General features: G+C 54.4%; 8 protein-coding genes across 8 annotated transcripts; 3 read left to right on the top strand and 5 right to left on the bottom strand.

Annotated features, from left to right (window-relative positions):
* Positions 1–176: 176 nt before the first annotated feature.
* Positions 177–4716, bottom strand: BDZ83DRAFT_626622 (uncharacterized protein). The gene is made up of 3 exons (XM_060508576.1): positions 4047–4716; positions 886–3956; positions 177–832 (listed from the first exon to the last, which is right to left on the bottom strand). The coding sequence occupies exons 1-3, from the start codon at positions 4401–4403 to the stop codon at positions 295–297; spliced, it is 3966 nt and encodes a 1321-aa protein (XP_060363319.1). The 5' UTR covers positions 4404–4716; the 3' UTR covers positions 177–294.
* A 683-nt stretch (positions 4717–5399) lies between these two features.
* Positions 5400–7328, bottom strand: BDZ83DRAFT_720774 (uncharacterized protein; the record flags this gene model as incomplete). The annotated part of the gene is made up of 1 exon (XM_060512301.1): positions 5400–7328. The coding sequence occupies one exon, from the start codon at positions 7326–7328 to the stop codon at positions 5400–5402; it is 1929 nt and encodes a 642-aa protein (XP_060363318.1).
* Positions 7329–9393: 2065 nt separating this feature from the next.
* Positions 9394–10590, top strand: BDZ83DRAFT_392090 (uncharacterized protein). Its single transcript, XM_060502797.1, has one exon. It carries the CDS (start codon positions 9439–9441, stop codon positions 10105–10107), a length of 669 nt encoding a protein of 222 aa, XP_060363317.1. The 5' UTR covers positions 9394–9438; the 3' UTR covers positions 10108–10590.
* A 2352-nt stretch (positions 10591–12942) lies between these two features.
* On the bottom strand, positions 12943–16257 carry BDZ83DRAFT_581215 (DHS-like NAD/FAD-binding domain-containing protein; the record flags this gene model as incomplete). The annotated part of the gene is made up of 5 exons (XM_060505434.1): positions 12943–13263; positions 13369–13804; positions 14078–15375; positions 15784–16077; positions 16132–16257. 5 exons carry the CDS (start codon positions 16255–16257, stop codon positions 12943–12945), a joined length of 2475 nt encoding a protein of 824 aa, XP_060363316.1.
* Positions 16258–17371: 1114 nt separating this feature from the next.
* On the bottom strand, positions 17372–17825 carry BDZ83DRAFT_626608 (uncharacterized protein). The gene has a single exon (XM_060508575.1). The coding sequence runs from the start codon at positions 17668–17670 to the stop codon at positions 17422–17424; it is 249 nt and encodes an 82-aa protein (XP_060363315.1). The 5' UTR covers positions 17671–17825; the 3' UTR covers positions 17372–17421.
* Positions 17826–18851: 1026 nt separating this feature from the next.
* Positions 18852–19819, top strand: BDZ83DRAFT_753619 (uncharacterized protein; the record flags this gene model as incomplete). Its single annotated transcript, XM_060514371.1, has 3 exons — positions 18852–19102; positions 19160–19528; positions 19582–19819. The coding sequence occupies 3 exons, from the start codon at positions 18852–18854 to the stop codon at positions 19817–19819; spliced, it is 858 nt and encodes a 285-aa protein (XP_060363314.1).
* A 388-nt stretch (positions 19820–20207) lies between these two features.
* BDZ83DRAFT_653175 (alpha glucoside transporter) lies at positions 20208–22087 on the bottom strand (the record flags this gene model as incomplete). Its single annotated transcript, XM_060510598.1, has 5 exons — positions 20208–21199; positions 21255–21343; positions 21409–21427; positions 21483–21849; positions 21902–22087. 5 exons carry the CDS (start codon positions 22085–22087, stop codon positions 20208–20210), a joined length of 1653 nt encoding a protein of 550 aa, XP_060363313.1.
* Positions 22088–22633: 546 nt separating this feature from the next.
* On the top strand, positions 22634–24902 carry BDZ83DRAFT_626599 (fungal-specific transcription factor domain-containing protein). The gene is made up of 4 exons (XM_060508574.1): positions 22634–22917; positions 22992–23420; positions 23500–23765; positions 23869–24902. The coding sequence occupies exons 1-4, from the start codon at positions 22886–22888 to the stop codon at positions 24822–24824; spliced, it is 1683 nt and encodes a 560-aa protein (XP_060363312.1). The 5' UTR covers positions 22634–22885; the 3' UTR covers positions 24825–24902.
* The last annotated feature ends 281 nt before the right edge of the window (positions 24903–25183 follow it).

The following is a 25183-nucleotide window of genomic DNA, read 5'->3' as shown; positions in this document are numbered from 1 at the left end:
CATTAACATCTATCTGGGAGCAACGTCTGACAGAGGCTTGCTATCTATACCTCTGCTTCTCGTTGTGTAGCAAACAGAGTTCGTGCGATGGCTCTCCAATGTCTCGGTTACCTGATTGAGGTCGGTTTGGATAGGAATTCAAGACACGCCTTCATCAAATCCCACAGAAGTAGACCAAGTATTGTATGCACATATCGTTCATGTTGATTTTCTATCATACATCTCTCCACACGCATTGTGATGTTGCGTCTCTAACTTGTTTTGGTTACACAATTAGTCTAAACCCCGACACGTCTACTGCCTCTGTCGGCCCGTTCTCCACGCCTCGAGCTGTTGGCGGCGCTCCTCCACCTTGCGCTCAAACTCGGCCACCTTCTCCTGTGCCTTCTTCTCTTCCTCCTCGTCCTTGATCTTCTGCTCCGCCGCCTTGCGGACGCGCTCGCGCTCCAGCTGCTCGGGTCTGCGAGCAGCAATGTCGCGCGGGCGGAAGTCAGAGAAGAGGTTCTTGAGAACAACCTCAATGACCCAGCAGGCAGCGTAGTCGACAACCATGATGCCCGTCATCGTCATCTTGAACTCATCGCTAAAGGGAACCAGCTTCATCTGCTCATTGATCTCGGGGATGAACTCCATGGAGCAGGAGAAGGCCAGGGCAGAAACACCGACAATACCGTAGAACATGCCCTTGTTCTCGCGAAGACCCTCACGGAAAGGACGTCCCTGGTAGTTGATGGCAAACGTGCTAATCTGCTGGATGAGCTGAAGCAGGTAGACAGCACTGTTGAGGAGACTGGGCGCGAACTCGGCCTCAAGATCAACGTCACCAGAGCGGCTGTTGCATTGTCAGTGTTTGCTTTGCAGACGTAGTATCTAGGATAAACTTACGGCTCCAGTCTGTCACAGAATCGGGCAATGTAGATGAGAGTAACAACGTGGACGGCGAATTGTCCAAGAATCGAACCAATGATGTAGAAGTTGAAAATGTTGGGCTGAGGTCGCTCCTTGGAGAGACCCTCGACAACGCGAGCACGAGAGATGGACAAGAAGCAGACGCTCATCAGGATACCGCTGATGGTGTACTGTCCGTCGCCAAACTTGATACCCTCGAGGTACAACACACTCAAACTGTAAGCGCTGATGAGGCAGTTGAGAGCGAGAATCTTGTACGTCTGGATGGTGGCGACGAGCGTGCAGCGGCCCTGGCGAATAATGTTGGGAACGGCAATGACGTTGCGCAGCTTGCTGGTAAATGGAGCGGCGACAGAGGCATCGCCAAGCTTCAGCGTAGGAGGCTCATCGTCGCCCATCTCGGTCTCCATCAGGCTGGACGTCATCTTGTCGGCAAAGCTAGCAGCGTTGGCGGCAGCCTTGGCCTGACGAGCAGCGTTAGGGTCGTTGTTGTTGAGAAGCTGCTTAGCACCAGGGGAAGTGACGGTCTCGATAGCGCTGACACCGTTGGCCTTGAGCCATTCCTCGGGGGTGATGTTCTTCTTCTGGGCCTCACGCTCGACAGCCTTGGTGAAGTGGGGGTTGCTAGTGCCAGGAGGGTACAGGTGGGCGATCATGACGGGAACAGGAGGTGCGGGCTGGTTGAATCTCTTCATGAGGTCGACCTGCTTCTGGTAAATCTCCTTCATCTTAGTGTTGCGGGAGTGCTCGGCGATGCGAGTCAAGTCGTCCATAGTGCCGTTGAGGAGAGCGATACCAATGTGGGCCTGCTTGAGGGCGCCGACGTCGTTGGTTCCGTCACCAGCCATCAATGTGTAGTAACCCATGTCTCGGAGACCGACGAGAATGTCCTCCTTTTGCTTGGGTGACACACGCGCGTACACCCAGGCGTGACGGAGAATCTGGCGCCAGCCGACTTGGTCCTTGAACTTGGCCAGAGCGTAACCGGTAACACAGAGATCGTTGTTCTCAAGAATCTTGGGATCCAGAGGCTTGGAGGGATCGGCAGGGATAATAGTCTTTTCATCAACACTGCGCCAGACAAGCTTGTCGCCGCCCTCGTTGTCCTCGGGCGCGTCAAGAATCAGAACCTCGCGGTCGACAATCTCAACGTCACGGGCAACGTAGACAGCGGTAAGAGGGTTGTCACCAGTAATCATGACGACACGGTGGCTGCTCTCGTTGAGCATCTGGACAGCTTGCTTCGCGTCATCCTTGAGAGGACAGGAAAGAACCAGGAAGCCGGCAAAAGTGAGTCCAGATTCGACGTTGTCGCGCTTGAGGTCGTTGATCTTGCTACCTCCGAGCTCGTTATCAACAGTAAGCTGTTTGTAGGCGAGTGCAAGAACACGGGAACCGCGTCGGGTAAAGTACTTGTAGGTCTCTTCGTAGTCGGCAGGGATAATGGTGAGTCTCTTCATGATGGTCTCAGGAGCGCCCTTGACAGCCACAAAGGTGCCACGGATCCTGTTGCCAGCCTTGCCAGCACCGTTGACAGTGGCAACGGTACTTTGTCTCTTGAGAGCGGAGGAGAATTGGAAGCGGCGCTTGATCTGAACAGTTCCGCTAACACCAGTGGTAGCAGCTGTCGTGGGCTTGCTGGCAAGGGTGTCGTTTCTACCAAGAGTCCAGCCGAGAGAAGTCAAAGTGGCCTTCTCCATTGGGTCACCAACGACTTCACCTTCGTCAAGCTTGACAAGCGCATGGGCAGTAGCAAGAACCAAAGTGGTGTCCAGGCGGATTTCGTTGACTGGGGTCATGGTTGAGTGCGCGCCATCGGCCTCGCGAGGGGTGCTTGTGCCCTCCTGACCGAGCCCCAGCCCAGCAATACCCTCAACGACCAAGTCCTCGCCAGTGAGGGTACCAGTCTTGTCGAAGCAGGCGATATCAATGCGGCCAGCGTAAGGAATACGGAAGGGCTCGGTACAGAAGATGGCAAGCTTGGCCAGAGCTGCCAAACTAGTGTTGACGGCAAGACTGAGTTCCATGGGCAATTCGGGAGGAACGACGCTAGTGACGATCAAGACGCAGTCAAGCAGAAGCTTGGAGCGCTTGCGGTCCTTCTTGACACCCTCATCCCAGACGTACCAGGAAGCGGCGATCGCGAAAATGAGGAGGAACAAGATGAAGAGCAGAGCCTCGACGTTGTTGGCAGAAACACGCTCGGTGGAGTAGATCATGGTACGGACAAGGCTGCCCTGGGACGTCTCGAAGCCGGTCTTTTGGACGATAGCCATGGCGCCATTGTCAGGAGGAGGCGGGACACCGGAGGCCAGCTTGGGCTTCTCTTCGTCGGGGTTGCCGTGGGTAATTTGCAAAACCTTGGTACCACCCCACAAGAAAGCGTTCTTGTCGAGACCTTCGGGCTCGATGGAGGCGTCGCTGGGGCGAAGCTGTACGGAGTCCTTGAGAAGTGGAGTGCTCTCACCAGAAAGCATGGCCTCGTTGACAATGGCGGTTCCTTCAACGAGTAACATGTCGCAGGCGACACCACTATCTTCCTTTGTGCGTCCTACGGAGACGAGATCGCCAGGCAGAAGCTTGTCGCTCAAGACTTCAGTCCACTTGCCGAGACGGTATACGTAGACATCATAAGGCTTAATGCTCATACCACGGAACTCGTTGAGTGTACGCTGGCGCTGCCAGACGACGGTGCTCTCGAAAGCGACAAGCATGAAGAGGGTGAAGAGCGAATAGTACCAGTACTCGTCGAGCATCCACAGACCAACACAGAAGACCTGGAAGACAAAGAAGGGTGCGACGGCGTGCTCCTTGAAGAGCTCGGTAAAGGTAGGAACGGGAATGTCGAAGGCGTTGGCGCCATAGTGCTCTTCGATCCTCTTCAGCTCGGCTTCGGTGGTGATGCCCTTGGACTGCTGGTAGCGTCCAATCTTGGGCTTGGGTTCGGCATCGATATCGTAGGCGAGGGTTCGGAAGGACTTGTCCTCGGGGAAGTAGATGAAGCGGCGCTTCTGGAACAAGAAGGTGGTGTTGATCTTGCCGCCAACCTGTACGAGTGAAAGGTTAAAGGTCAGTCAGGCTCCGGAGAGGCAGAGAAGAAGGAGGGTTGCTCGCTTGTTCGCAACGGGCTAGCTTACCTTGTCGCGGATGATTTTGCAGATGTCGGCAGAGCCGGCGTTGGCGACAGGAATGATCTTGACGAGCTCGGCCTCATCAATTGACTTGGCGCGGGTGGCAGTAAAGGTAGCTTGGAGGTTGACACTCCAGTGAGTGCTCAGCCAGGCGAGGGACTGAAGGGTGACGATGGAGCCGATCCACACAAAGGTCCATTCCTCGGATGCAATGTGCTTCTCGTAGAGCTCGGCGGTAAGGTAATAGCGCAAGAAGATGGGCCAGATGATGGCAAAGGGCCAGACGTAGGCGTGGAAGTAGGTCGGCAAAGGCTTCCACAGCTCGGCCACCTTGATCTGGGGGTTGTCCACGAGGGGCGCCATGGTGGGCGATCGCGCGCGATATCGTGGATCAAGCGACAGAACGGCGGACGAAATGAAAGAGGGAAGGTTGTTTGTCGGATGATGCTATGTCCCTTGTTGCATCGACTGTGTTTCTCCTGGTTGATGCAGATGGAGCACAACAAAAGAGATGTTGCGATGTGAAGGTGTAAAAGGTGACCCGTGGCAGAATCAGGGCTGGTAGTAAGGTGGTGGTGGTGGTGGTGGTGCTGCTGCTGCTGCTACTTCCTTACTGTGGGGTCTCGCGTCGTTGGCGGCGGAGAAGTGAGCGGCGGAATGCAGAATCCAGCCGAAGGCGACGGATGTCAAAAAGGAAGCCAGATGGTGGTTATCTGTCACTTTTTTTTTTTTTTTTTTTTTCGCGATGGCGAATTGGGAAGCTGGGCACCTGGGGGAGGCCACTCAGAGGCCTCGGAGCTGATGGAACAGGGGGCTCTTTTGGCCCTTTTGGCCTGATGTGGCCATTCATCCTTCACTTTCAGTGGCCTATGAGGTACGTAGCGTACGTGGACCCTGCTACCTGGATCTCTTCTTAACTTGCCTTACCTAAGCCATCCGGACAGACCCCCAGGCCCCTTAACCTTGGATTTCCGCCGTGATGGATTTCTCATACCAACATTGAAGGTTGATCCGTGCCGGCCCTCATTTCCCCGCTGCTCAACTCCGCCGAGGAGCCCCGTCGATGGAGGTACCCGACACACCGTCACTTCCCGTCTGATACAGCTTACATCACTTCATGCGACGAACCCATCGTAAATGGCATATTGTTTTATTTGGTATGAGGTTGACCCTCAAAGTACAAGTAAGGAAATGGTTATGTCGTGGTATATCATCCGCGGAAATCCTTGTCTTGGTGTCCATGTTGCGCCAAAAACATCCCTCCTCCCTTCTCCCTTCTATGCAATCAATATTCAATATCCTCAAGGCAATAAATGATCCTCTCTATCCGCAAACTCCTCCGTCATATCTCATTCGTCACTACTCAGAAATCCCAGCAATGACACTCCGTCGGTTGGCTCGCCCAGAAGGCCAATCCTCGTACGTGGCTTGCTGGGATGGCTTTGGTGGCTTAATGTAGTCCGAGATTCTCTTCGATACGCTCCCTTGGTGTCGAAGTCCCCTTTTCCCGTCTGCCCCAACACTAGCGCTGTGCGAGAGACTCGGCTTGCGTGGCGCCTCCCCGTAAAAGCTTGACGAGATCAAGTTGCGCTCCTCGTCTGCCGCAGCAAACGACATCATGCTTGCACGTTTGCCAGCCCCCGCCGAGTACTGCGCGCTGCTTCTCTTGTTGTTGCGTTGCGCAGCAGGAGCGGGAGCATCGGCTTGTCGAGTTGTGCTCCAAGGGTTGTCGCTGTACCCGTAGTGTCCGGAACGTCGTGCGAGGTTTCGCCACATTTGGGCGTGATATTCGCGTTCGGCAATCTCTGCCTCTGCTACGAAACGTTCATAATCCGTCAGCTCGCGGCTACCAGTCTCTTGAGATGCAGTCTCTTGTCGAGATTGCGGACGCGTGTGAGATGAGGTGGGCCGTGGCGGTGCTGATGGCGGCGCCTGTTGCTGCTCTGGCTGGCTTGGCGGGTCAAATGGCGCTTCCATCTCGACTGGAGAAATTGACTTTGGCGGCGTGAGGTCTCTAGCGTAAGGGTCGGATACAAGATTGAAGCTGTGTCGTTTGGATGATAATGGACGAGAGTGAGGTCTTGCAGGAGCCTTGCCGTTCGCCGACGACGTATTTGAAGCATTTTGCAATACGTTGTGCTGCTGCTGCCAGGGGTCGGCCGCGACCGGTTCCCTAGTGGTTACCACTTCAATTTCGCTGCTCTTGACAATCTCGAGACGCCGGTGCAGTTCGTGGGGAGGCGGCGCCTCATACTTGGAAAGCGACATGTCCCGTGACCTACGCTTCTCGGCAGTCTCTGCGGATGGCGTCCGTTGCCTGTGGAGAGGCTGCTCCGTCTCGTTCACCCTGGAGGAGGCGGCCGTTATTGAGGCCAGTGCTTGAGCGCCGTTGTCCGGGTCGCTACCAAAGGAAAAGCTATGGCGATTGTGGCGCGACGTGTTTGTGTAAGTCGTACGCGAAAAGTCAGCCGCGGCGTGTTTAGGAACATAGGCCGTTCGCGGCGCCGATGCTGTTGCTGGTGTCTCGGTGCTGGTCACGTTGTCCTCTCCAAAATCGTTGGCGCCGGATCTCGACCAGAATCTCTTCCCAAAACTCGATTTGGATCGCGACTTGAGCTGCGCCGCCGCATCAGAACTCGAGGTTTGCATGTTTGACTGCTGTCGGGGAGGCGACTTGGGCTTCTGTGAGTTGGCCGCGCCGGCAGTCTGGGTCGCATTCGCAGGTGCTTGCTGTGATAGTGTGACTGGACGTAGGAATCGGGGCACTGAGGACTTCAAAGAGCCTCTTCGCGTATCCAAGACAGTCTCACTTTCGGCAGGTGTTGGGTGCGACGGGTTCAACATGAGCGGGTTCATGAGCAGAGGCCGTGTCTGCGTCTCGCGTTGCTCCGTGGCCCTCTGCTGGTCGAATCCCGAAGACAAATTTGTGTTATCACTACCTGCGGAAATCGACGTCTTCTTATTTTGGGCGTCCTTGTCCTTGGAAACCAATCGTCGTCGCATAAGGCGGTTCAGCAACCCTGTCTCGTCTGCCGAAGGTGCAGCAGTCAATGACGGTGAGGTACCAGTACCAAGACTTTGCGCCGCTGCCGGTACTGACCCCGTGGCAGTCGCGGGTCGGCTTGTCGCTGGCGGCAGCTGCAGCTGCGAGTTTTCGTCAAGCCCTGGCAGCGGTGCAACAAGACGACCGTTGTCAGTGTAACCCTGAGTCTGAATGTGGGCGACAGGGGGGGCTGGCGATGCTCGAAGCGTGTTCTGGGGATTGTGGAGTTGGAGACGATGGCGCATCGGGGGTTGCATCGGCATGGGTCTTTGTGCTTGCTGCTGCTGTCGGGATGGCGGCGGTGTCGGATCTACTTGTGTCTGCTGATGCTGATGTTGCACCGGCACAGCTCTCCTGTCAACTTGCCGGGTGGTGATGTGTCGACTGAGAAAGCGATTGAGCTTGTTCTTGACCCCTGTGGCAGGCTGGTTTGGAAGGGGGCTTGCTTGAGAGGAATGATCCTGACCCTCCTCGACCGCTAAATGCTGCTGCACCGCCTGAGAAGCAGGGTGGGAATAAGAAGGCGATGCTCCGAAGGAAGAGCTTGTCGGTGCTATCATGGACGTCGGCCTCCGTTTTGGTCGAGACGCAGAAGTAGGAGCGGCATCCGTCTTTTTGATCAGTTGCGACAAGCGACGGGATTTGCTTGCTGATGTGTATACTTGCTCCAAATTTTGCTCCCTGTCTTGCCTCTCGCCCTGTGTTGTCTCTGATTGATCTTCCAGGGTCACCGATATGGCTGCGTCTGGCCGCCAGCTCCACCGATTCTTGGTCAAACGGCGCGATGAGACACTGGTAGCGCCGCCGCCCTGCAGGTTTTGGTCGTTCGGGACGTCGACCTCGCACGAAATGGGCTTGTCGGGAGAACGTGCTAATGGCCGAGAGCTGCTCACCGCATCCCCTCGGATTGAACTTCTTCGTGGCCCCGCCGACCATGACCATCGATTAGGATTGACCATTTTTATAGTAAAGAGGCAGGCCGCCGTGGGCTCCTTTCGTCTTGAACTTGTTAATCAGTGACCGAATGCCAGCTCGACTGAGGCGTCCAATCCCATCCAGAGGTGTACCACCCAAAAGCGTATCAGCTCAACGCAAGGAGCAATATTCCTAGAGTTGGTGTGGTGGGTAGCCGATCCGAGAATACGTCTGGCCGGAGCAGCAGTTGGGGCCCAATCGGCAAAGCAAAAACAAAATGCTCAAAGAGCGAAACAACGAATCAGAAGGACGATGAGGAGTGTCAGCAACGACCTGGCAAGCCGAGACGATTCGATTGAGATGTAAAAACCAAAAGTGGACAGCTGTGTTCCCAAGGCGGACGAGGGTAGAGATATGACTGGGGACGAGGGCCTACAAGTCCAGAAATAGCGAGGCTCTGGAAGAACCCTGAGGCGTTCGTGCGGGCGAGCCTATGACTTTGAATTGGTGGGCACTTCTCCCAACTCGACAAGTACTCTTCAAGTACCCGTCCTGTCCATCATGTAGGTCGTTCGCCTCTCCGTGGTTCTCCGCATCTTCCGTAGCCCCAGATTTTGATATGCACCGAAGCATCCCCCCTGCAGGCAGAGCAACTCTGTCGATACTTCAGAATGCAAAACAATCCAGAAAACGGCGCTTGTTGACTGAACGACAAAGGGAAAACAAGCCCCGTGTTGCTTAAGCTTTGACAAGATGTTTGAAGCGGCAGCAAGAGGAAAATCCGATCAGCCAGACGGGTCTCCTGAAGCGTCCAGGCGTGGGAGTTTTGGTACCATGTGTGGCAGAGAAGAGGGAGACTAAGGTAGGTAAGACGCTCCCACAAGTGCTTCGAAGAGCCAAAGCGCCATCCAGCGCAGGCAGAGAATGAGAGCTTGCGGTCCCAGCCCAGCGTCAAAGAGTCCGCTAGCGTCTTCAGGAGAGTGTCAAGAAGCGCAGTGGTTCTATATGCGGAGACTTGTAATTCTTCAAGCGGACAATGCCTGCCGAGAAGCGCGAGGAGCCATTTGTCAATACGTCATGGAGATGCTCCGAAGAATTGCAGCTCGCACGGATGTATGGTAAATTTGGAAGGTAATTCGTCAAGTTCGGTGAACCGAAATCGCGCGGAAACCGTGTTCTCCATGAACAACATCGCGGGTTTCCCAAACTGTGGTGATATTGACTAATGTTTTCCAGGGACCAAACACCAGCGAATGCCAGGGAATCGCCGGATTCGGGGATGATCGACCACTTCAACGACCACATTGTTTTCTTGTCCACTGGTGTTGTCTCAAGTGAGACAGCAGGCAGTGTTGACCTGGCTAAGCCGGCACGCCTGGTGAGTTGTGTCGATCGCTCGATCGAATTCTGGAGGGGAAGCGGCAATTGCGAATTCTCGATATGCCCACGTCTGTGGCCTTTGCCGCGTGCGAAGGCCAACACGCGGCAAGACGCAAATGTGTATGCTTTTGGACTGATCCTTCTTTGTCGACGAGGGCGCGAGGGCGTCAAGCATTGGCTAAGGTACCCCAGACCGTCAGGAACGGGATAGCAGAGACAGTTTCTTTATGCCATGAAGCTCGTCTGTCTCGCGTTACACCGGAGGTTGTCATCCGCGATTTCGATGACGAGAGTTGCAAACCCCATGTATGGATGGCTGACGACTCGGTTGAAACTTTCCGCATCACCCCATACTTGTCGAAGACACCATCGACGAGTCCACTTCGACGGGAGGGCGTGGAAAGGCATGGCCACACGGTGCCTATCCTCGTGGTTCTGAAAGGACATGCGACAGGTGAGGCTCGTGGCGTCCCAACGAGGCATCCCACGGGGGGCATCCCACGGGGGGCGTATTCCTCGTTGATATTCGTATGCTTCATATGCAGATATCCGTATAACGAAACGCCCATCCATCCTGAACGGAGCTCTCCAGAAGAGACAAGTGGGATGTGCCGGATGGGGAATAGAGCTCAGAAAGGAGCTTGCCCGGCTAAGCTCGAAAATGCCCAGACCAGGGTAGCAAAAGAGACACTACCTCTCATGCTTTGTGATGTCGATACTATCAAGTGATAGGATTTGGAGAAATCGTCGCACTGGGGATAGTCCGTATGGGTAGGTAATTGAGGCAAGCTGCGACAGAGCCATAGTCAGGGCCGAAGAGGAGGCGAAAGCTGGCGAAGTGACACATTGTGGTCGAATGAAGTTGGAATTTGATTAAAGTAAACTGGAACGGAACAAGGTTGACTGCGAGTTGGCCCGTGAGGCCAAGGGTTTGTGCAGTTTGTGCAGTGCAACGGCAGGCAGGGATCGCCATCAAGATCCAAGATCGTCCCTTCCTTCCTTGTCCTGCTCAGATGGATGAGCTAAGGTGAACAAGTGCAGGTGCAGGTGAGATCTGGACCACCTCACCTCACCTCAGAAAGGGAAGAGCTCGGTGAAGAAACGAACCGGAGCGCCTTGACGCCACGCAAAGTACCCCAGCAGCCACCAACGAGGCAGTTCCTGCCCGAGGGAATGGAAAGGAACCTGGATGGCAATTCCGGCACAGGTAGCAGGTACCTACGCAAAAGTTTAGACAAGAGGCAGTCAGGTAGGTATTCGTAGCGGGGAAGGTGACTCGCTGCCTTAGGTAAGCGCCAATTTCCCCAGTTCCTTCCCCCGTCTGTGTTGGAGAAGGTGGAAGCCACCTGTGGAGGACGGGGCGCAAGTCCGGTGCTTCTAGCGGGATCCACCACCACCACTGCGCCCTTTCCTCCTGCTCGGGGAGCGAATGACGTCTCGGCTTCCACCAAGCTTCCTCGGTCAACGACTCCTCACCTCCCACACCTCCTTACCAATCATCAACAACACCATCTCGACTTTGCTTCACCACCAACCACTCGACACCCTCTTACACACCCTCCGGCTTTTCCAGCTTCCCCAAAAGCGCCACCGCTATCTCTTCGCCCGCTGCTTCTTCGCCAAACACTTTTCTTTTTGTCTCATGTCTCATGTGTCCCAGCAAGCTCCAACTCCTTCAGTCTTTCCAAGTTCGATCATCTTATGGGCTAGGATGTCATCCATGGGTTGGAAGCTCTGCCGCTGCCTCAAGGGATGGACTTCCGGAAATGCATAGCTTGAACCATGGCAGCCACCGGCAGAACTGCCTGACGAACCACCACGTGTATCTGATGTGGTACAATAACGTCTCTAGCGCATTCAGCAGTTTTCCCGGCAATTAACATCCAGTCAACAAGATCTAGCCACTGCTCGTTCCATTGTCGACAGGTGGAGCACCAAGTAAGCTTGGAGAAACTCGCCTAGTCATTCGCCATGCCTGGCCCGAGCTGGAGACTCTTTCGGGCTACTAGGATACCTTTCTATTCGCGCCCCTAAGATGCTTCATCGTGGGTTGTTTCTTCCCGCCCTCGCTTTCAGGCAAATCATGGTTCATGAACCTAAAGGCTGTGGCAGAAACTTGCCCTGAGTGGCGTGATAACTCATGGCCGCTTCGATTCAGTATGCAAGGCTCGGCACTTGGAGCGGGCAGACCGACTGGATACGCATTCAGGCCAAAGGCTCAGGGAAACTTGACTTGCCCTTCGTAAAGGTTGCGAACCCGAAGATTGAAGGTTCTGGACCCTTTATGCGCTTCCACACGCAGCATCAAGCGGCTAAGGTGGGCTTTCGCCTCTCGAAACATTCTTCTGTTGGCCCATCATGAGGCTGCAGATGCGGAGCTGAAATCTGCCAGAACGTGCGCCGGCCGAGACTACTGCACTCTCGGCCCACGATTCGTCTCACCGACTTGAAGAATACCCCAGGCTTCCATGCCAACCTTCAGCCGCACCGCGATCTCACGGATGTTGTTCTTGTCTCGGAGAATACACATCGTACATGAGTCCCAGAGCTCGCATCACTCGTGACCCCCCGCTTGCTATCCGGGCGTCGTCAGAGCCCTTACTTAAGTCTTAGGACAGCTCGTCGGGGTCTACTCCGTCTGCCCGCGAGGGCTCATTTCCTGCTGCAACCACTTTGCGATCCAACTCAGGCGGGATGTAACGGACCATCTGGCGCTCGCTCACGATGTGCCTGGTCCCTGGACTTTGACAGACCAGGGATCCTTGAAGGCAGGGCTCGCCTTCGCAGAGATACCGACTGTTTGGTTCTTACACGCGTTTGATACGGTCGTCTTGGAGTGGCAACAAGATTGGCGCCCATTGCCTCGCAGACTATTGACTGCTAAGTGGTTCCAGACAGCCTAAATCTCATGTTAGCGCGCCATTCTTCAACAAGTTGGAGTTGGCAGCCAGTTGTGTTATCTCTGACAAGGGAGTGACAACCAAGTGACATGCAATGTTCAATATCACGTACCTACCTACCTTAGTATGAGCTGTCGCCCAGCCTCATAAGCTCCTCCACGTGGACCTGGGACACTGGCACCAAGCCCTGGAAGAAACACTTTTCTTGTTTCCAGAGAAGATCGAGGGCCCAGACAACAAAAAAACAAAACCTGACTCGCCCGCTAGGCTTGGATGTTTTTTTCTGCGCTTGGGCATGTGCAGCGTTCTGACTTGGGACTAGCCTTTTCGAACAACGGCACACCAGATCGCACGCAAAGCTCTACTCGCAATGCAGACGATGGATGCCCTACTGCAGGGCCCTGGGCTGGGCGTAGCGTCAAGACCCTCGGTCCAGAGCCTTACGAGATCATCTGTCATGTATTGTGAAAGGATACGGTTGCGGACGAGTCAAGAAAGAGTGTCAAGAGTCACGAACCGTTGAAGTTGATTGCACCTCGAATTTAAAATGCGGTATACGGAATACAGTCCACCGCGGGGGTATAATTCAGCGCTTCCCCTATCCATAAACTATATGTAATGCTCTCTTCATGACAGAGAGTGTTTGCTGCAGCGACCCAGACAATTATCCTTGCTTGAGATCCTGCAACGCCATAGCGGCGTCTGCATCCTTGTTGGATTTCCTTTCAACCTTATTGGGCTTGAAACCATGGCTTTGAGGAGGGGTCCATTCCGGGGCCTGGATTAGTCGTAACAAGAGGGGATCCGATAGAAAGAAAGGGTTCGCCATGCGTGTGTCGACCCGAGTCTGCGTGTTGGACGAGATAGCTGACAGCGGACCAGCGGGGGAGCTAAGCGGCTCCAATGGTTGAGGCTTCGAAGGCGTGGCGGCGGGCGCCTTGGTTGTTTGAAGCGGTGGCAACCTGAGTGACTCCATGGAGGGGCGCTGAATATCGGAGAGAATCTTGGGCGACACAATGACCGGCCTCTCTTTAGCGTGGGGTGCCTTGATTTTTCGCGGAGTCGGTCGTGGAAGTGCTTTAGCAACGACCGGCCGCGGCATGCCGGGCACGAAAATCTCCTCGCCATCGATCGTCTTTCGCTTCCGCATCCGAGGATTGAGTTTGACAGCGGCAAAGATTGAGCTTTCCGCTCCGTCTGACATGGCCACTTGCGCATCGGCACCCTCGTTTCGAGCCAACTCTGTGTGGCCAGTCTCCTGCTCGACCTGTGCCATCATTGGTCTAAGCTCGAGGCTCTTTTCTGTTCGGTCAGGAAGAACAGGAGCCGGCCGTGACAGAGCAGCCGGTGCTGACTTCCTCGATCTCCTCGTCTTTGGCTTCTCAACACGTTGGGGTGTAGGGGATGTCGATGGCGTCGGAGTCATGCTGCCAACGATACGGCGAAGTTCAGCCATCACCTTCCATGTCACCCAAGCAGCGCTGGTTCTGTCATCGCGGACTGCCATTGGCCTCTGAGGTGTAGATCTGGGTGGAGCAGCGAGCTCCAGCGACATCGTGAGAGGCTCGGTCTTCACTACCTTGTCAAGCTTTAGAGCTTTACAGGTCTTCTCTGGCTTCGCTGTCGTCATTGGTCGAGAGTCCTGCGGCAACTCTGCAGGCAAACCTGGGGCTGAATCTGTAGACGGTTTCGCGGATGTTTTTGCTGATGGCTTTGCGACCTCTGTCTTCGGCTTCTCCTCTGTAGGGCTCTGGCGTTTCTTCGTCTTTTCGCTACTCTCCTTCTTCTTCTTGGGCAACTTTGTGCCGGGCGGCAGCCAGAGCAAGGGCACTCTCTCCTTCAGGTTGGCAACCCATGCATCGCAGTCCCACTGTACCCAGTAGTCGATGATATCCCCCCATGAACTCTCTGGGGGTTTCGTGAAGTTGACAAAGACGACTTTGCCGCCCCTGCTGTGGATAGTCTTGGCGAACTCTCTGACGAGAATCTTCAGGCCATGAACTTTCAGTGACGTGCCGAGAATGAGGAGCAGGTCCGGTGACAGTCCCAAGTCATGGGTAACGATGGGTGAAATGAGGTGGGCGTTCGGGTGCTCTTCGCCGTAGAGTACGATATCTGGTCTCAGCTTGCCCACACCCAACGCTCTCTTGCCTCTCTCTTGCCGTGCAGCCGTTGCTCCAGCACAGTATGGGCACTCAGGCTGTCGCCCAGAGAGTGTCTCGTGTGATCTGTCCGCTTCATCCCAGTCGCATATCTTCCCACAGAGAAAACACCGAAGAGACTCCAGTGAACCGTGCAAGAAAACACATTCTACACCATTCGACTTCTTGTCAGCCTGTTGCTGAATCTGTGGCTCGGCTGACGGGGTGGCTTCGGACGACTCTGGTATTCCGCCACCATCTGGCGCTTTTGGCTCCTCCGAATCTTTCGCGTCACTCGTTTCTGGTGTTGCGGAGACAGACTCTCCCGTCGCACCTCCCGTTGCCACCGTCGCCAAGACGGCCCCGACAGATTTCCTCGAGAAGCGACCCCGATGCCCCGGCCCGTCCTGTAGCGAGGTGGAAAGCCCAACCTTCTCTTCGATCTGGTCGATATTCTGTGTATAACATCGGACCAATTTCCCGCGGTTGCGTAGATGACCAATGAAGTGATGTGATTCCGTTGGGACGACGTCTTTGACCTTTTCTCGAAGCGTCGTAGCGAACGTATAAAATACCGATGTTCTCAAGGGATCCGCCCATATAGAGGCATCAAATAGATCTCTGCCTTTGATGTTGGGCAAAGTCGACTTGCTGGGCTGTGAGGACGGTGGTGTTTCGTCGGTTTCCGAAGATGCTGCGCTGCTGGCCGCACTCGATGTCTGCCTACTAGTTGACGATGAAGGCTCTTCAAAGGGATCGAATAAGACTGGCGGAGGGGAGGATAATGGCGAGGAACTGAAACCCATTGGCTGCTGTCGTAGGGTCGATCGTGTGAAGCGGCTTGCGTCTCTTAGGAAAATAGGCGTTTGCGGAAATGCACTAGGGGGCGATGACAGAGGCGAGGAGCTGAAGAAGAACCTCGAGGTTTTTGGCGTAACGTGAACCGGATTCCTCTCCTCCAAATGCTCGCCATCCTTGGAGAACGTCGGCCTTGGCAGAGTCGAAATCGAAGCTGAGCTGACGCCTTCAATGCTCCCCGAACCTTGCACAGAGGCAATGGTAGAGGTCAGTAGAGACCTCTTGCGCATCTCAGCGGAGCTCGCCTGATAAGCGTTGGCTCGCTGGGCACAAGGGCTTGCAGACCGTCCCCTCCTCCGAAGATAGCTGCGGGTTGCTCTGTCGCTGGGTATTTGGTTGTGGTGGGCTTCCACGAAGCCTAGGTTTCTCCTGTCGGCCAGGTCTTTCCGAGGGCTCTCGTCTGGAGGCGAAGACTGAGCCCTTGCGCTCTCCCTTGAAGGTCCGCTTAAGTCAGGTCTGCCACCCGGGATGGGTGCATCATCGGTACTGGCACTCCTAGCATCGACGGTTGATTCCCTCGACCTCGCCCTAGTGATGGGCCCAGTGGACCTCACCGTGTTCGAATCGGAGCCCTGTAGAGCGGATGCATTGCTTCCTTGAGCTTGTGAGTTTTGCGTGTCGTCACTTAGACAAATGCCGGAATCCTCAAATGAAAGTCTCCTCCGTTTCGTAGGCGGTTCCCGTTCATTGCCACCGGCATCAGCTGATCCAAAACTCCTCGGTTCAGCAACGTCCACCCGATTCGCGGCATCGAACTGGGCTTGAATCAGGGAGTAAAGTCCATTTTCGCTTCGGAAGTCCTACGCGTAATTTATTAGCATGGGTTGGGGAGCCCTTCCGTTGTGAGTCCTTACAGGAATACCCGAATTGGTACTGATGCCTGCGCCAGTAATGACGACAACCTTTCGTGCTTTGAAAAGAGAGTCGGCGATCCCTTGCAGAAGAATATCCTCTGCCGGGGTGACCTGGGTGGTAGGCATACTGAAGGGCGTCCTAGAGTCGGCACATTGGACTGTCCGGAGTGGAGTTCCGACAATTAGACACTTCTATTATGATGGTGATGGCCTAGGCGCGTCTGACAATCATGCGACTCGGGCGCCAGACTTTGTAAACATACAATCGGCGCGAGAGATAGAACGTCTTGATTTTCGGATATCGGCTGTAGAAATTCGCTTGCTGTGAAGTCCAGATGTATAGCGCCTCAGACGTATGGTGGCGTCTGGACCTCCAAGCCCTTGCTCAGGTCGACTCGGCTGGGCAGGGCAGAGCTACCAGTCGATTGAACTTCTCAAAACCTTGTCGGGAAAGACACAAACGCTGTGTCTTCTTCAGCTTCCGAGATTCGACCGTGGGGGACAGCTGTGTAGTCTTCTTGGGTTCGTAGTCTCTGGCGACGCGGTGGTGGAAAGGGTTGGTAGCGGTATAGACGCGGTGGGCCGGAGGTGCCAGACCAGGGTTCGCGGTACCGGGACCTGCTCGTTGAGTCTCGATATCGGCGATGTAGGTCGAAGAACGGAGCTGCCGTGTTCACGGTAGCCTCCGAATGTCCAATTGACAGAGTCGTGTCACGTCGCGAAATTGAGAACACGTGAGTTCGAGGTTGTGGCGAGGCGAATGTCGAGCGAGGCCCAAGCTTGGCCCGTTGAACAGACGCGTCTCAGAAGGTGCTCGGAAAGACCAAAGCTCGAAAGCTTAACCGTCGAGCTATAGATGCTGTCGTTCGTTCGTGTTTTTGGAGACAAGGCGGGCAAAGATTGTTGCACTCTGGAGAAACCGCCGGGTGGTCAACAGGGGGGAAGAATTGAGGAGTTTGACCACACGAAGGCGTGTTCAAGATTCCCTGGTGAAGTCAGATGTTGTTCGTGAACCGCGACCGCCCCAAAGAATAAGACCCCAGCCAGCAAAGACGCCAACAGCTTAGCGTTAGCGGCCCAGATCGCTAACCTCGCCTTAGTGAGATCACCGAGATCCACTACTGGGAGATAGGGATAAGGATAACCTTATCGATAAGAGTCTTCAACGGATAAGGAACCTGCCCACTTGGAAACCTTGGAAGGGTGTACTTCTAGTTACCTGAACCCAAAGACTCCATGACACTCTCTTTTGCTATGCAAAGGTAGGTATCCATGCGCTTCAATGCTCCTTCAAGTATTAGTTCGATTTATTACCAAAGCCTGAGATGGATGGAAGACGGAGACGCTGGGCATCAGAAAGGGGGGACACACAAGAGGCCTTACACAAGCCAAGCTGAGGCTACTACCGTCATCAATACCACCTTTCTTGATTCTCCGTCTCGAAGCCGAATCAGAGGAATGGCAACATTTCTGCTCAACAACGCTTGGTTCAACGGCTGAACGTGGTCGATGTTGAAATGAGTCCATGCCCTTGCCCATGCGCCGGGGTGTGAGCAGATTTGGCACCTGTCCACTGTCACTGCTGGAAACCTTGTTGACTCTCAGTCCTCTTTACCCGCTCAACTCTGGCGATGCTCTCATGAGGCTCAACGGATACTTTGATCTAGGTCAAAGGCAATTATAAGAGATTACAGAGTTTACGGAAGCAAGCCTCCCGATGATATTGCATTGATGGTTGTCCGTCCATGAAAGCTCTCTCTCATACGGGACTATCTCCACCGCAATCGCCGGACGACGATGAGCTCCACCATCTATGCTGTCCGCGGATCGTCCATCACAACCGATTCGCCGTCTCGGCGCGACATGATCGGCAAGATAACGAGCCTCAAGTTCTTCTAGAAGCATACACTTGAGTGATGCGGGAAAATGACATCTCGCCGGCAATGTGCTTACCCCGCAAGATTGAGCGTCATGTGAAAACATAAGACGAAGCCGGCAGCAGCATGGCACGCATTCTTACCACGCACATAAGTTGTAGACAACGTACACAGCCACTTGTGCAAGGCTACCGCTCTCATCTCATATCACCGACAGCTGTCGGCTCCAGCCATCTGATGTTTCCGTTCCGTGAATATCACGAGACGCTGAGGGAGATGCCAGCGTTGTATGTATCGACACTGAGACGGCTTCGTTTGATCTCCATTGCCCCGGCACGCACCCTTGCGATGGTTCTGTCAGACGTCTTCACGCCCGCCCGTTGAGCCTCAGCCAACTGCCATTCATGTCAACCTAACCTTAAAACCAGAAACTCAGCCTGTGACCTCCCCGATCACCCCGGCCTCAGAGAAACCTTCCTCAGTCTGCACCTTCTTTTAGTCGCCGTGTCTTGTTTGAACTCAGAACGGGACCTGGCCGAGGGTCCCGACAGGCCTCAGCTCGCTTGGTGCCGAATCCAAAGACACGACGAACACGTCCCAAACTCTTGGCACGAGCGCATGAATCGCCGGAGATCGGTGCATTTCATGATCTTTCCGGGCCGGAGAATGTACCCCACGAAGATATGCCTTGAAAAAAATACTTAAAGGATGGCCTAGTAGTCTCAGTTTAGTGTCTCTATTTCATGGTGATGCTCTTGACTTCTCAGTGCTAACGCCTTTCTTTCGTTGTAAACTATTAGTTCACTCTTTTCTTCTAGGCTGGTCCAACATCATTTCTTCGTTATGTATTACTCAAAGTCGTTTCCTCTTCTATCCTTTGCTTCATTAGCAGTGGCTCAGCAATGTACCCTGCAGTTTGATGGTCGGGTCGCAACCGGAACCGAGGCAGAAGCATTCGATGCCGAGAACAACCTCTTCAGTCCTCAGAATGTCTTCGGAGCCGGTTTGAGCTTCAGTAAAGTGTTGCAATTACCTAATGAGGCCAGCTCACCTTTCGATGGTAACGATAACGTTCCCCTAGAAGTCACAATTAGGTCAGTTCAAATCATAGCACGACCGACGTTGGAGTGCCCAGCTAACGATGACATTAGTGACCAGTCAATCTTCAATAAACAGACGGGCTTCCGACGCGCTGAACTCATCCCGTCCTCCAATACAGGAACGGATGGGTCGACTACTGGTGTGAAGACGTTGCATTTCAGTCTCTCGAAAGACGTCCAGCGTCCTCTCAATCTCTCGCACGAGTATCAGCTAGCCTTCCTGGAGAGCAATGACTTCAGCACGAACCAAGTCGTTCTCAAGACCGGCACCATCCTTGGCGGCGACGCAACAGTCGACCCGGATACGCTGCAACTCTTTGGCAATGTCAACACCAAGCCGACACCTCCTGTTCTTTTCAGCACCCCCTTCGCAGAGAACACCATTCACAACTTTGCCGTAACCATGGATTTCACCGCCAAGTGAGTACTTTCCGAGCCTGAAGTGCGTTATAGGATACTAATACTTCGTTCAGCACGGTCCAGGTATTCTACTCGACTGATAACAACGACTTGGAGGCCCAGGGGGAACCCCAGATCAATGATATTAAGGGTCAAGGTCAATACCACTTTGGTATTCTGAAGAAGCCCGTCGGAGGTCAGGGCGATATCACCAAGAATGGTTTTCAGCCGGACGGCATCGATGAGGGCATCGTCTACAGCGGTATCTTCCAGGAGGACAGCACCAACGGCTGCATCAGCCTAGCTCCTTAGGTTGTCTTTATCGAGCGTGCCCAACGTTTTGGGGCCTTGGAGGACGCCTCATGTCCTACTATGATATATTTGAAGCTTTGTGGTGCAAAGACTTTGACATAATGCATACATAGTGGTTCAATGAATTGGTGCAACTACCCCGGGGTCCGTCTTGCTATAACCTGGGAAGGCACGTCAGTGTATACCAGGAAGTAGACTATGACTTCTTACGAAGATACTTTCACACCATTCGTGAAAGTGAGCTGCGATGAGAGACCTAATTTATTAGCTATAATCGATTAGACTAGAGTATTGTTGATTAAGCCTTTTTACTGAACCATGGTGGGAAGACTTTGCTCCTGCCCAAAAGACGATAAGTTCACTATGCGTGATCAAAGTTTTCATTCGACTATGCCTCCTGATGGCTCACCGTAGCAGCCAGTTTCTCATGGCGGTTGGCGACCTCTTCCAGCTGCGGGCGTAGGGAATCAGCCGCCTCCTGAGAGAAGTGACGAGCGCCAACACGGTGCTCAAAGAGCAAGTCAATCTCCGAGTACGTGAGACCAAAGGGCTCCGGAAGACGGAAGAACGTCCACGTGAGGAAAAGCACGGTGATGCCGGCCCAGAAGAAGCCGCCTCTGGCTCCCCAGTTCCAGTCATTCTTGCCTACAATCTTTGGCTGCAACGCGTTGACGATGAAGCCTCCACAGTTGTAAAAGGCCCGAGATAGGGCGACTGTCTTGACACGGAGACGGGTAGACGGCATCTCCGCGACCAAGGTATAGCACGAGGGACCGACGCTGAGCTGGAAGGAAAAGAGCATCACGATGATGAGGGCTCCCACGGCCCATGACCGCGCTGGCAACCCAGCAGTGTCCTGTGGGATACCGATGCCACCGATGACGACGAGAATCACAAACATGGCCGATAGACCAGCCAGGTACAGAGTGCGACGGCCGATGTGCGTCATGATGTACCAAGCAATGATACAGCCGATAAGACCGATGCAGTTCTGCACCAAGCTCATTGTGAACCCATTCTCGGAACTGAGGCCGGCGTTGATCATGAATTGCGTGCCGTAGCCCATGAACGGCACGCCGCAGAAGGACTGCGTCAACCAGACCATGCACGCAATCTCCGTGCGGCGAAGGTCGACGCCACGGAAGCAGTCCCAGTAGTGAGCGCCTGAACTGACCTCGATCTCGAACTGGTTCGTCACGCGCATCATCTCGATGTGGGCGTCGAGGTCAAAGTCGATATCACTCTTTGGAGAGGTCAGCTTGCGGACTGCTTCGCGCGCGTCTTCGAGACGGTTTTGGCGGACGAGCCACCACGGGCTTTCGGGGGCGAAGAGGGTGCCGATGATGATGGGAACGGGCCAGACCCATTGGATCGCAAATGCTGTGATGGTTTCCGAGTCAATGGCCATTCTTAATGGAAACGTTATTTGACTTACGAATGCGGTATCCCCATTGGTTGTCGATTTGCAGAAGTCCACGAAGCATGCCACTGCTGATCAGCTGGCCGATGACCCAACACATGTTTCTGTGAATATGAATTAGCAATGCTTATAAGTAGACTTCTTCAGACAATAATCCAATCAAACGTACACCCAAGACGTCATGTATCCTGCAAATCGGATCAGTAAGGAGCTACTGCGAACTATGATCAAAAGAGAACCAACCTCTGAGGGACATGGGGCAGATATCGGCCGCGTATGTTACGGCGAGAGTCTGGAAGATACCCCACGGGATGCCCTGAATCAAGGCGCCGGCCAAGAACATTGGAAGACCGTTGGAGAAGAAGGGGATGAAGACGGCCCCGATCATGGCCACCATGGCGATAATCATGGTTTTCTTGTAGCCAATCCACTCGGTGATGATGCCATTGAGGATGAGACCAAGGATGGAGCCCGCCTGAGTGCCGTTGTTGATGATGGTTTGCCAGCGAGCCGAGACTAGAGGGTCACCATTGGCATCGACTTGGTCGCCGTACCGCTTCATGAAAGCCGGAAAGGCGTAGAAGTTGCTCATGAGATTGGTATCATAGCCCTTCAAGGAGTCAGACGCGTCCTCACTCATAGATACTTTGGGGTTCTCATACCTCCATGATGATAGCCAGAGAAATAATGAACGAAAAGAGAATCGCTTTCGGCCAGAAGCGAAACGAATCTCTCACGCTCATCTGACGCTCGTTCTGCATGGCCGTGATGGCCTCACCAGGGTTGTTATCATTGTGGTGGCTGACGGTTGGCACCGCTTCGGCGCCCACAGCTTTTGTCTGAGCCATGCTAAAGACTCTTGCAGGAGGGTACCAGAGGGCTAGGCGACTACGAATGAGGTTATTCCCAGAACCATCCACAACAATGGGAGACAGCGTCGCATTTATAGAAGGTGAAGGCGGGGAAGCTGTTTGCAACCTACCATTACCACGGGACGACTTGAGGGACTTGGCGACCCTGAGAGTGTCAAACTCTGAGAGACCAATCCCAACATCAGATTAATCCGACCACTTTGGCTCTAATGCCGAGGCAATGCGGAGAACCCCATCAAGATGAAGGGGACAACATTGGCAATTAGACGACGTTTCGAGAAACCAACGTGCCAACGTCGTACAACAAGTTCAAGGTCTGCTGCTTCATATGAGGGTCCCATGGGGAATTCTCCGGGGTTGGGAGCAACGGTCGGTCGAGACTTTCGGGGAAGCAAAGCGACGCGATCATTCGTCCAACGGCTTGTGGGTGTCACCGATCAGATGTCCTGGGCAAGGTTTGAGAGAATTTTCCGCACGTTTCCCGCCGCCTTTTCCCGATCCGTGGTAGACCGCCCGGCAAAGGGGGGGGGGGGGGGTTCTTGAGTCTTTGGAGTCCCGGTCGAACCAACTCGGCCGGGTAACCACCGCGTGGTGAGATGCAACCCTAGTCATCTTTGGCAGAGGTCGGGATTCTCTACGGAGTATCGAGCTTCTTGCAGTTATTGCTTGCAATCGCCCCATTTTGTTTGCTTCTTCTCTGGCCGCGGACAAGGCCACGCCATATACACAACCAGAGGGCGGTGTTCAGTCCGAGAGGAATCCAGCCCCGCCGGCATGCGGAAACCCTCGGCTTGTGCTGCGTGCCGGTAACATACTCGTCCCATTTTGGACCTTTCATGACACTTTCAAGTCACCTTGTGATCTGACAACATCCTCCTAGAGCCCGCAGGCGTAAGTGTCAAACTCGCGAGGGCCTCATCGATTGCGTTTACTGCAACGAGAGGGGCATCAAATGCGATCAGAGACCCCCCGAGGGAGGTTACTATGAGCAACGAGAGAACCAGCGTAAAGAACGCCTGATAGAAGAGAGGAGCCTTTCCATCCATCAGCAAAGTAGTTACCACGCAGCAGGAAGCGCATCGTCTACATCATCTCAAATTGGTGGCTGGTGCACCCGTTGTGAGACCACGTCGCATGCCGCCGCCGCACTGCCTAGTCTGCCGGTCCGGCTGGACCTCGTGAGACTCTACTTTGACTACATCCATGACCAGTTCCATTCCCTCTTCCATCGGCCGAGTTTCGTCGAGGATACACTCGGCGACCGAGTGCACCACGGCATCCTCTTTGGTATCTGCGCGTTATCCGCGAGGTGCGTCTTTCGTATGCTGCCAAGCCAAACATGTGGATCCGATGAGATGGGATAAACCACAAGTCTAATGATACTGTAGATTCTCAACCGACACGGAGTTTGCAGATGTTGACCCTCGAGACAGAAGCCATGCTTACATACGAGCCGCCGAGGCGACTCTAAACTTACGTGACGTATCTCTACCAACGATACAACTCTGCGTGTTGATAGGGGCGGCATTGACTGCCAATGGCGATGGAGAATCAGAAAACATCTACTATGGCGTCGCATGCCGCATGGCTCAGCTGCTGGACCTGCCAGGCAGACCGGCTACCAGTCTCCTGGAACGAGAGATCAACATACGGGGTATGATTGAGCCTCCATTACCCATCGTTTGCCAGTTGGCCACGTTCATCTGCAACTCTATTATGCAAGGCACGAACTCAAAAGCTGACCAGTCGGTTCCCAGTCTGGTGGTCGCTCTGCATGATCGACGTGTGGTCCTCCACCGCGGTGAAGTTACCAAAGCTTCTCCCGGCGAGATCCGATATCCCCCTGCCGATGGACGATCTACCGTTTCTCTCGTTGAGCCGCAGCGGAGCTGGAGCACCAGGTACGGCGTCGGCCGCTCAAAGCTCCCAGCTCCTCTCTCAGATGGTGAGACTCAACAGGATCCTGTTGGATGTCAACGACTTCAATCAGCGTTGTGTTGCGGATAATCCTGCCTGGGATGCCCTCGAGCAAGGTGTCGAGTCCCTTGGCAAAAGAATGGAAGACTGGCTCGCCGCGCTCCCGGCCAACATGTGTGATACCCCGGAGAACTTTGCCTGGTTTGCGGCTCGGGGTCAGGGCCGGACGTTTGCGGCCGTTTACCTGGGCTATTACCACTTTGGCCAGCTCTTGTACTACCAGTTCCTCTACGGCGCGGCGACAACGACAGCTATCAACCCCACTGCCTTGGCCTCTGTCGCGAGGAGGGACTCGTACGCGAAGCGCTGCAAGGAACACGCGGCCCGGTTATGTGATATGGTCTACCGCGCCCAGACAACGCCCGGGTCGGACGTGCGGTATACGATGACGGCGCATGTGCTCGTCATCGCGTCGACAGTACAGATTCACACGCTCTTGTTCAGTGGTAATGAGGCGGACATCAGTGTGGCTAGGAGGCGGTTGGAAAGGAACTTCGAGTTGCTGATGCAGCTACGGTGTTACTGGCCGACTACTGACCGGGCCATCAGTCGTCTAAGAGCATTCCATCAGACGGCACGCACGAGCATCGACACGAGTTTCGTTCTGGACCGTTGGATGTTGAGGTTCCTGGTTGAATTCGCGGAGCCAATGGAAGAAAAGGAACGCGGAGACGGGGAGGAAATGGAGTCATTGTGGATGGACGGGCCCCCGGTGAGGGGAGCCGGAGCTGTGTAGTGAAGCTGGGGAACCGCTTCCGGACTCTTGGCCCGTTGATGGGTACAGCTACATTAATGCAGTGGATTTGAAGAGTGTGTTTGCTGCAACATGTGACAGGCAAGGCAACCTGTGAAGCGGCTCATATTCGTGACAGGGATAACTCGCGATGTTCTGACTCCGAGAAATACACCGTTCAACCAACACATCATCTGCCCAGTAGCGGGGTACGTCTTGGCCTCCGGTGATGTCTCCTTTCCGGCCGGTGGTTTTTGTCCCATCGGCGTTCAGGCCGGTCGAGTGACGGGCGCGCCTGCATGACTCGGGAGGGTCGTTGCTGCAACACTGCGGAGAAGAGGCGGGATACTCGACGACTTTTC

This window comes from Colletotrichum acutatum (genome assembly GCF_030867785.1).
Source record: "Colletotrichum acutatum strain CBS 112980 chromosome Unknown BDZ83scaffold_67, whole genome shotgun sequence".
In the NCBI taxonomy this organism is placed as follows: Eukaryota; Fungi; Ascomycota; class Sordariomycetes; order Glomerellales; family Glomerellaceae; genus Colletotrichum; species Colletotrichum acutatum.
This window is presented reverse-complemented; position numbering and strand designations above follow the sequence as displayed.